Source organism: Manduca sexta, chromosome 27 (genome assembly GCF_014839805.1).
Source record: "Manduca sexta isolate Smith_Timp_Sample1 chromosome 27, JHU_Msex_v1.0, whole genome shotgun sequence".
NCBI classification, from domain to species: Eukaryota; Metazoa; Arthropoda; class Insecta; order Lepidoptera; family Sphingidae; genus Manduca; species Manduca sexta.
This window is the reverse complement of record NC_051141.1, coordinates 19,007,229-19,017,784: the sequence shown is the minus strand read 5'-3', so window position 1 is coordinate 19,017,784 and position 10,556 is coordinate 19,007,229. Positions and strand designations below refer to the sequence as shown.

Genomic DNA, 10,556 nt, shown 5'->3' with positions numbered 1-10,556 from the left:
GGAGAAGGTTGTTATGAAAGAATTTAAAAAAAAAAATGCGTGGAAAATTACTAAATTTAAGAAAACTTAACGAAAATATTAATTTTATATAACTGTCAATTGTTTGAAATAACTGTCAGCGATTGAGAGAATGCGTGCTGCAATTCATATTAAGACCGGACAACGTCTGTCGGGTCAACTAGTTTTGAATAAAAAACGAAGTAGAACATCAAAAAAGTCTGCATTTACTTGGAAAATTTGCTATATTTTGTCTCGTGTTAAAATATTATAATTAATCAATGGATTACGTATTTATTGCTTAAACTTTTGATAATGCATAATGTTTATCTGATTGACGCTGATATTCTTTTTAATATAAAAAAAAATTATATCTTGGAATTTGTGACTTAAATATTAAAATTTAATTCACTTATATCCCATTTGGATTTTTAATTTAGTAATAAATAACATAGTCATAGGTAAGTCTATAGTACTTATTCATAATCTTCGTAAAATACTATCTCTAAAAGCTGCAAAGCTGATATTTTAACCTGAGTGTATCGATGAAAGTTTTAATAGAAGCTAGAGCCATCTAGGTCCAATCTTAATGACTAGATGAAGGACGTTTTCACTATATAACATATAGCTGACGTGAAACACCGATACTTTATGAAGTCTGCAGTCGCTGAACAGTCTGAAGGAGGCTCCAATTATTATCTGCGACTAGACAAGTCACAAATCCTTGCCAAAGAACACCAATTCCTGCCTAGGATGATTCGCGAGGCTATTGAAATTAAAAAACATCCTAATTTCAATAAAGAAGATGGTTGGAAGCCTTCACAAGCCTGGGATCCACTTCTACATTTAATTAAATCGGAACCCAAAAGACCGGCTGCCAGACTTCAAGACACTGTGAGCTCATTTTGCGTAGATCGGACCACCAACAGCTAAAAATTTAAAAAGTTGTATATTTGTAAAATGTAGGTAGATATTATAACTTTGACTTTACGGATGAACAATACCTCAATCCCCTCCGTGGCCATGAAGGCTGTAAAGTCTTCGAAACGTCGGAAGAAAACTAAAATATAAAAAAATACCGCGATAAAATCCGAAAAATAGTTTAATTTTAATATCTAACATTCGCGTAAACATAAGAAATCATTAGCCAGAGCTAATTCGGAACCTAAAATATATTAATCTAGGTTTTGTTAATAATATACGAGTATACCGAAACCTCCTTTCAAATAGTCACTAAGTCTGTACCTAGATAGCTCTATATTTGGAAACACAGTTAATCAATACTCTGAGCTTTAAAAGCCGAGATTCGCAGCTTTAAGGGCACCGTAATCTAATGATAACATCTCTAGAATATTTAATGCAATACTTACTACACTTACACTAGTATCAACATTATACAATGTAGTGTTATACTTACTTACAATGTAATAGTTACTATAGTAACTACTATAGTAACTATTACATTGTAAGTGTAATATATTACACTAGTATCCAGATCCTTGTACTTCAACATTTTCACGAAACTTCAGCTTATTCCAAAATTTGAAAGCCTACCCACATTTTAAGTTAACTCATAGGGTCCAAAATGACTGAAATTATTCAAGATTTTTTTTATTTGTATTCATCTAATCTAATCATGGAGACCGGGCGCACTTGAATTGCCTCGGGGGGAATCAATCTTCTTTGGTTAAGTATGTTTGTTAGATATAAATATAGAAACTGCTGATCTAATTTGGAATATAGCACAAACATAGACCTTGTCCTAGATTGACAGGTCGACTGCTTTTTATCTCAGAAACATGTACGGTGGAGCTATTCTTGAAGAAAAAATAAAGACGAAAAAGATATTGTACGGACTCCTGCTCTACATATACGTTATGCATTATATAAATTTTACACTACATACAGAAGTGTATACGTGAGCGGCACTAGTATTGCTAGAGCCTGCGTCAGTTCAGACCGGTTGGGCGGAGGCTGCAGTCGTGTGCTGTCGCGAGCGGACGTGCCAAGATGTTCATCATGATTCCTAATCATGGCATACTACCGTAAGTTATGTTTGTTTACTAGTAAAAAGTAGTTTTGTTGCCATGTGGTTATATTCCAAACGTAAAATCTGTTATGTCAGTTGTAAGCCTGCGTTTCTAGTGACGAGTTTTACTTTTAGTTGTGTGTAATACGTTTAATATGTCTTATTGCTATTATTTCTATATTACTTTGACATAAAACCTGGGAAAACTTGTTAATATTACTTAGATATGAATGCATAATTCTTTTTTTTATTTCATAAAAGAAATATACGTATAAACCCACCGTTGCATAACCGGTCCATGGATCGATAGTTGGTGCACAAAATGGCGGTCGACGATTGCATCTGCGCCGTGCAGCGCGCGTCGCTTGCAACAAAGAGCTCTGGCTCGGGCGAACGACAAAGAAAGGGCGAGGAAAAAAGACTTTGTGAAACTATAAGATGTAACAGATAGTTTAAATAATAATAATTATTATTATTATTTATACTAACTTAATGTTACAATGGGCCTTGCTCTCAAAAGCGAATGTTTGATATGCTGATATTTCTTTTTGCCTGTTATTGTTGAATATTTCTATCGTATTCTTTGTTTCTTTTGTGTAGTTTAGTAGATTATTATGTGAAAGAATATGACTGCTGTGACTATTCTACACTATAAAATAACATGCACCATACGATATTCGAATGCAATAGTCTGGTACTTTATTGCGCTACGTTTCATCCGGACTGAACGAGAAAACATAATTTATATTAGTTTTTGCTAAAACTTTCACATTTATAACTTTATAGTGATTGAAGCATATTCTTTTTGACGTGTCCTTAAATTAATAGTTCATATCCAGAGTTCCTTCCCTAGTGAGAACTGCTTTCCGAACTGGTGGTAGAGTTTATGTTGACGGAATCTAAATAATATATTACATTTTACGCGTTTAAATAAATTATTACATTTCATTTCATTGCTTATTGATTTATATTAATAATAACACCAATACTAATTTTTATACTGTTCCAGTGCTAGGCACGGACTTCCTCTGCTACAATTGTTGGAAATTGGACTGCACCCTAAACGCAATGTTTTTTAGTATGAAGTATAAAAACAAGTTTAATCTACATATATTTATGCAACGTATATATTGTTTCAGATACGGTTATCGACCCGGCTATTGCATCAACTGTGGAGCCAAGCTGGACTTCTCCAAGATACGAGATGACCTGAAGCAGCCTCCTGAAAAGAAAGAAAAAGGCGTGGGCAGCGACATCAAGCCCCCGAGCCAACTTACTGCAGAAGACACCAGCGACTTGTTCCAACTTTTTCAGCGTTTAACTAAAGGCAAACCGGCCAACAAGCCTGCCACTCGCCCAGAAGCTGTCACCAATGGCATCGGAACTACTGCCACCACCAATCGCCCGATTAGTAACCCCAATGGTCGAATTACATCACTTATACCGAAAGAAATATTTCAAATCGGCTACTCTTTAATCAAATTTATATTGTAATGCGACGTTTTAATATGTATTTTAAAATTTTCCTATTATAACATGGGATTTCATAAAGCCCGAATTCAATGCTCGTACCGGATTAATGTTTGCCAGCTCCTAGAATATTTGGTTTTGTTTATATATTGTTGGATAGTAAGCACCTACTTAGGTCCAGATACAAACGGAATACTCATTATTTTAATATAGCATCGGGACTATAGGGCAAAATTTTAACGCGTAATTCTTGAAAACCGCATATTTTGTAAACGCGTATTTCTTTATAAAATCCACGTAGATCCTTCTATAATATTTTCAAATTCTTATCTTTTTGTCTTCTATTGTATTTTGATACTCTTTGATATACATATACTCTTTTACAACTTTGCAGAAGAAAACAGAGAACACGATCTTCTCTGTCTTCTTCTAGCTTTACATCCACATTCTTATTTCTTTATTCTTACTTTTATATAGGAAACTATTCAATAAATCATATTTTTTTAAAGTAATTTATTATAATATTTTGGATTTATGTATTTCAAAGCATAAAAACCGAACAACAAGTAAATATTGATCACTAAGTTATTCGCTGTGGTCTACACTCTACACAATGCATTCTTCAATTTGAATGTATTTTTAAACAATTTCTTCTAACTATTCCTATTGTAATGTAATCTTGTTTCCAGTACTCAATAGCATTACACTTGAGTCATGTTTATATGTAGCTACCAACTCCTTCCCCCCGGGCAGCAGGGTATATTGCGCGGGTAACACAAGTCCTGGGGGCCGGCGTTCAGGAATGATCAACCTAAGGGATTTCTTTCTTTGCCTGGTCGAGCGGGTTTTTTATTCATAGTAACATATTTGGAATTCTCGGTGTTAGTTTTAGATTGTTTATTCTTACACTAGCCGTTTAAGCAATATATATATTTCTCCTATTTCAATAGTGTGTCATTCTATCACTAACCTGGAATAATGTGTGTATGGGATTTGAATATAAACAGAAATAAATATGAGGTTTTCTGCCTAATATCAATAATCAGATTTTTGTCTTGATGTTAGTTGTTCATGTATAGGCAATATTTAACCAAGTTAATTAGGTCCCCCCGGACAGCAGGGAGTAGTGCGCGGGTAGCACCCGTCCTGGGGGCGGCTTGTGGGAATGGGCAGCTCGATGGACGGTAGGCTACAATGAGCCATTATTTGTTCGGTGTCTATTATCGATGTACCGTAGGAACAGTAGTCGTGTTTCAGTGTCTACTATAACATATACATTGCTTTACCTTAATTATTGATTGTTAAGTTATATAAGTAACTGTCTGTAATTATTATTCAGAGAATAAATTGTTTTCCAGCTTCTATCGCAATATTAAAATTTACTTTACAGTAATCAGTCATTATTAACCTTTAAGGTACCTAACGTAAGAACTCTCTGTAATAGTAGTAATAAATATAATCTGTGTAAACGAAGATGTCTTGTTATATGTGACGACGGTTTATTTATTTATACTGTATATTTATTCACGGAATAAACGCAGAGGGATCGCGTGCAGATTGTGCCTTTTATTTCATCATTTAACCTCGATTATCGATTTATTTATGTACTTTATACAAACATGTATATACGCGAAGTTAATACCGTAGGCATTCTCTTCCAGTGGCCCTTAGGGTTTTTTTTTATTGCTTTGAATGACGAGACGACCTTGTCCGCCTGATGGAAAGCGATATGACCACTCATAAACAGCAGACACCCGACACCTTTAATTACAAAGTATTTTTCGGTATTCCGACATCCTAAGATGTGAGATGTTAAGTCTTATTATGTCCAGTAGTTACACTGGCTACAATGACCTTCAAACCGGAACACAACAGTGACTACACACTGTTGCTTGGCGGTTGAAATAGACATTGTGGTCACTCTCACATATGAGAAACCTACCACCAGGGTAGTGCAGTGATTAACAATGTAGTTGCATCAGAGATACCTCGCAACATAAACTCACATATCAACATACATAAATAACATATTATTTTTCATTGATTATGGAGAATTTTTCATAAATATATAACACGAGTTACATTACGAATTTTCAGTAGGTTGATTTCCTATGCCACTTGCGATAACACACCGTAAACGCGTGTTGTCAATACAAGCTCTAAACACAAACGCGTTTCATACACGCGCCATAATGTGTAATTGAAAAATAGGTATTCTGTATGCCATACGATAAGTTGTCTATACATAATATTATTTATGTAAGGATGTGTTAATGCGTTAAGAAATCTTTCATCCCCTCGAATCGGCAAGTATCGGTTTTTTTAATATGTTTTTTTTTGTTTGTATAGGGGTATTAAATGATGTAACTCGAATAAATCACTGCCAAACCTTATTTAATCCCATTTATATGTAAGAAACATGAAAAGAATATAAAACTATTTTAGATAAATTACTTATATTTGAAACGTTAATGAACGCTTATCATATATCCTTAAAGACCTTGATTTGCATTTTGTCTTAATGTTGGAATTATTTAATTACCTATTGCTTGCAATTACAATTTGCAACATATTAGAGTTGGAATTAAATAATTTTCCATTTCAAACTTGACATTGCTGAAATTGTCGTTTAAAGGATACATCCAAACAAAATAAATTGTATTGGACAGAATATTCACTTATGAAAATGAATTCCGTTTTCTTGAGGCGATTTGTAAGACGTTGGCGCCAACAATATACAAATATTGAGAAGCGTATGCTTCGGGATGCTGCAGACCCCCTATAATTGCATCCCGAATTCTTTATACGCAATTAATTCACAATTGCTATCAAAACGTGTATGTTAGCTTTTACGTTGATATTTTATTACTCCTTAGTACAATGATTATTTTCATTTTTATAAATCCTAGTAGCTTTGAACTTTTTGGCTACAGGAAGCTACCAAAAGCCGGCGGGAAGAGATTGGTTGGCACCTGTCAGCCAACCCACAGCAAGTCGGTGCATAAAGGGAGTAGTGGAATCATCAAATTCACTACTTATAATATAATTAGCATAATAATTAGAGGACCGGGTGACGTGGCTTGGCTACACGTAGGATTACATCCTCTTTGGTTTGAAATGGCCAGCTCGCGCGGACCATTGCGTCGTCGATATATTTTTTTTAGCTGTCATTAATTAATTGTTCTGAGATTGGATCGAACGGACGTTCATTCTTTTTCCTCGTTAATTATATTTATTTAAATTAATCGTTAACTATATTTTTTGTGTTCTTGAATTATTTGTTAATTATTATCTCTTATTACTTTAATAATTACTATTTTTGGTTTATGTTAATTTTTTTAAATAAATAAATAAATGTAAAAACCCTAAATATATATGTATATATATATATATATATATATATATATATATATATATATATAATTTCCGACTAATGAGTCTGATAAAAACAAAATCAAACAAGGGTACACAAACCTCTATTTTTATTTATTATTCCAATAATTATTAATGATGTCATTGCTAAGAAAAATCAAAATTGATGAAAGAGAAGTGTTTGAATAGGAATGCAAAACCCTGGCATTAAGTTACAATATTGGCCTGCAGAAAGAAAGATTCCAATACCATCTCTTTCAACTTATAAAAATTTGTTTGTCATAAAATAGTATTTTATATTATATTGTTATTAATCAAGTGATAGACTCAATAATATGTGTATTGATATTGTAGATTCTGTGAAAAATTTGGTATGCACGTAGTTCTGGGATGTGTTATACATATTATATATCTAATCCATCAATGCCAATTATCTGATTTGCTGGTGTTTACATAGATTAACTTCACCAATGAGAGTTACTGATCTTATTTGGATTTGAGTGGCCTGCACTGTTGTTCTGAGTAACCTACAGCACAGATATAATAAAAATAATTGAACGCATTGTTACAGATTCCTGACAGTGACTTAAAAAATATTGGCTTATGTGCTAAGTTTGGAGAGGCAGCTCATGACAACCATGTTTGGCGTTCGTGGAGCATAAGCCAATATCTCGAACAAGAAAACAATAATGTCAAAATTAGGTGGGTTTTAGGAGATTCGGCGTATCCGCAAAGACCATATTTGATGACGCCGGTATTGCATCCTGTTGAAAATACCCCAGAAACCCACTATACCAACACACATGTTCGTACGCGGGTCTGTGTGGAACGATGCCCAGGGCTCTTGAAGGCTAGGTGGCGATGTTTAATGCGACACAGGATATTACATTATAAGCCTGCTAAGAGTGCCAAAATTATCAATTCCTATGCAATATTATATAATTTGTGCTTAAATGATGGCATTGAAGTTGGCTATATTGATGAGATGTTAAGTCTCATTATGTTCAGTAATTACACTGAGTACAATATCCTTCAAATGGGAACACAACAGTGACTACACACTGCTGCTTGGCGGAAAAAATGGACATTGCGCCTAGGTAGGTACCAACCTACCTAGGCGGACTCTCACATATGAGAGACCTACCAACAGTAAATACAGACAGTAATAACTAATCGTATTGACACTGAATTAATTGAATGAATATCCAACTGACTATCCAACTGCACTCAGAAAAATATAAAACAATATTGAAACATTACGATTTCTTCCTAGTTTCAGAACAATGTCTTATTTAGGTAATATACCTTAAGCATCGATGGTTCAGTGGTAGAATGCTCGCCTGCCACGCGGGTGACCCGGGTTCGATTCCCGGTCGATGCACGTGTCTCTCTTTTGTAAAGTTTAACATGGTAAATATTTTTTTTATAATAATCAAGATTAAGTTTGAAATTATTTTAAAAGTTTGTTGAAGATTTTTGTCTAAGGGCTCGTTATTATTAGAGAGCCACCTTAGTAATGAATAACAGTCATAAGTACGTCTACAGTATCTACTTATTTAATTTAGAATAGACTTATGTATGTATAAGTATATGATTTTGAATTTTAATGATTTTCGTAAAATACCACTTCTAAAAGCTCCGAAACTATTGCTTAAAGCTGAGTGTATCGATGAAGGGTTTAATAGAAGCTAGAGCCATCTAGTTCCAAACTTAATGACTAGATAAAGGGCGTTTTCAGTAGCCAGAACTAATTCTAAACCAAAAATATATTAACCTAGGTTTTATCAAAAATAGATACCGAAAACTCCTTTCACTTAGTCACAAAGTCTGAACCTAGATGGCTCTATATTTGGAAACGCAGTTAATCAATACTTTGAGCTTTAAAAGCCGAGACTCGCAGTGTTCAGGGCACTGTAATCTAATAACAAACACCACAGCATTGAATGTATCACTTACTATATTACACAAGTATCAAGATCCTAGCTTGAAATACAAAAAACAGAAATAAAATAAGAAATATAATACTTCAAATTGTCGAAAATAAGCCTGTATAGTTAGACATTAAAGTTTGCAAAAAATCGCACAAAGTTAAATAGTTGTAAACGTTAGGAACACTATTATAAATTATAATCAGTATTGCTCGCTGCATCACCGACGTGAAACAGTTTTCCGGCATGAATGTCTCGCTATACATTTTCCCGGAATAGAAAGTAGCCTTTGTCTACCCCAGGGTCTCAAACTAATTAAATATATAAATTTATTGGTATTAAAACTGACAAATGTTACAAAACTCAGTTGATGTACAACTGTTACAGAGCAGTTCATTGCATTACATTTGTCACGATAAGAAAATGATCTGCCGATACCTATGCTAGGAAAACCTGTGTATCAGTGAAAACTATCACCATACCAAATTTAATCGAAATCCATTTGGTACTTTTTGAGTATATCACATTCTTGCAAACAGATACAGCGTGGGACTATGTTTATATATTTTGAGAATTTTTGGAGGAAACAATTCCGTCACGCATAAATGTAGTGTTACTTTTACGCAGTGCACGCAACTGAAGCTCTCAAAAGGTATAAATTTTCCCCGTTTTTACAACACTTTTCATTGATGCTTCGCGCCTATTGGTCATAGCGTTGTGTTATATAGCTAATATTCTTCCTCGATATCCAACATTAAATATTTTTTAAGAATGAACCAGTAATTCCATAATTAGCGCATTCAAACAAACAAACTCTTCAATTTTATGTAGTAGTTCTTCTTCTTACTGTTTTACTGTTGAAAAGTAATGCTTTACAATTATCACGAATTACGAGCTTTATTCCTAATTTTGCAAGCCTACCCACATTTTTAAACTAACTAATCGGGACTAAAATAACTAGAATTGTTCAAGAAATTTTCACCTTACGAAAATGTTCATAAGGGTTTTTTTTATTAATCTAATTTAAATGTGGTGGCTTGTTAGAAGTAAATAGAAATACCGCTGATCTGATTTGAATGGATTTTTACAGAAATATAGATACTGTCCTGGATTAAATACTTTTTAACTCTGAAAAATACACTATCCTTATTGGTAAGAACAAAATAAATATACAATATACATATATATAGATATATATGGATCTCTACTCTACATATACGTTGTGCATGCTTTCATTTAACTCTACATGCAGCAACTGTATACGTGGGCAGCACTAGTATTGCTAGAGCCTGCGTCAGTTTCGACCGGTTGGGCGGAGGCTGCAGTCGTGTGCTGTCGCGAGCGGACGAGCCAAGATGACCTCCATGACTCCCAAACTCTACACACTGCCGTGAGTTCAACTTATTTACTATTAAAAAGTAGTTTTGTTGCCTATATTTATTTCAAGCTTTAAAAAATTATATATGTTATGTGAATTGTTGTTATTTTCGTTTTTTTTAATTTACTAAAAGCGAGTTTTACTTTTTATTGTTTTAAATAAGTTTAATATATATCTTGTTACTTTTATTTATATATTACTGTATTTATAAAACTTGTGTCAACTTGTTAATATTTTGTGCCATATTTTTCTTTGCCTTACGTTAATTACTTAGGTTTTAATACATCGTTCGATTTTTATTTAATCAAAATAAATATACGTAAAAACATACCATTGCATAGCTGGTCCATGGATCGATAGCTGTTGCACAAAATGGCGGTCG

The 10,556-nt window shown here is 33.6% G+C and overlaps 1 protein-coding gene and 1 non-coding gene across 2 annotated transcripts; both read left to right on the top strand.

Annotated features, from left to right (window-relative positions):
• The first annotated feature begins 1,951 nt into the window (after positions 1-1,951).
• On the top strand, positions 1,952-5,053 carry LOC115440566. Its single transcript, XM_030164932.1, has 2 exons — positions 1,952-2,042; positions 3,166-5,053. Exons 1-2 carry the CDS (start codon positions 2,008-2,010, stop codon positions 3,518-3,520), a joined length of 390 nt encoding a protein of 129 aa, XP_030020792.1. The 5' UTR covers positions 1,952-2,007; the 3' UTR covers positions 3,521-5,053.
• Positions 5,054-8,178: 3,125 nt separating this feature from the next.
• Positions 8,179-8,249, top strand: Trnag-gcc. Its single transcript has one exon. It is a non-coding gene; the product is annotated as a tRNA-Gly (tRNA).
• Positions 8,250-10,556: the final 2,307 nt, after the last annotated feature.

Excerpts from the sequence above, each read along its gene's own strand:
- LOC115440566 (XM_030164932.1), top strand. The coding sequence starts at position 2,008 with ATGTTCATCATGATTCCTAATCATGGCATACTACC. Across the intron at positions 2,043-3,165 it reads CCTAATCATGGCATACTACC|ATACGGTTATCGACCCGGCT; the intron begins GTAAGTTATGTT and ends ATATTGTTTCAG.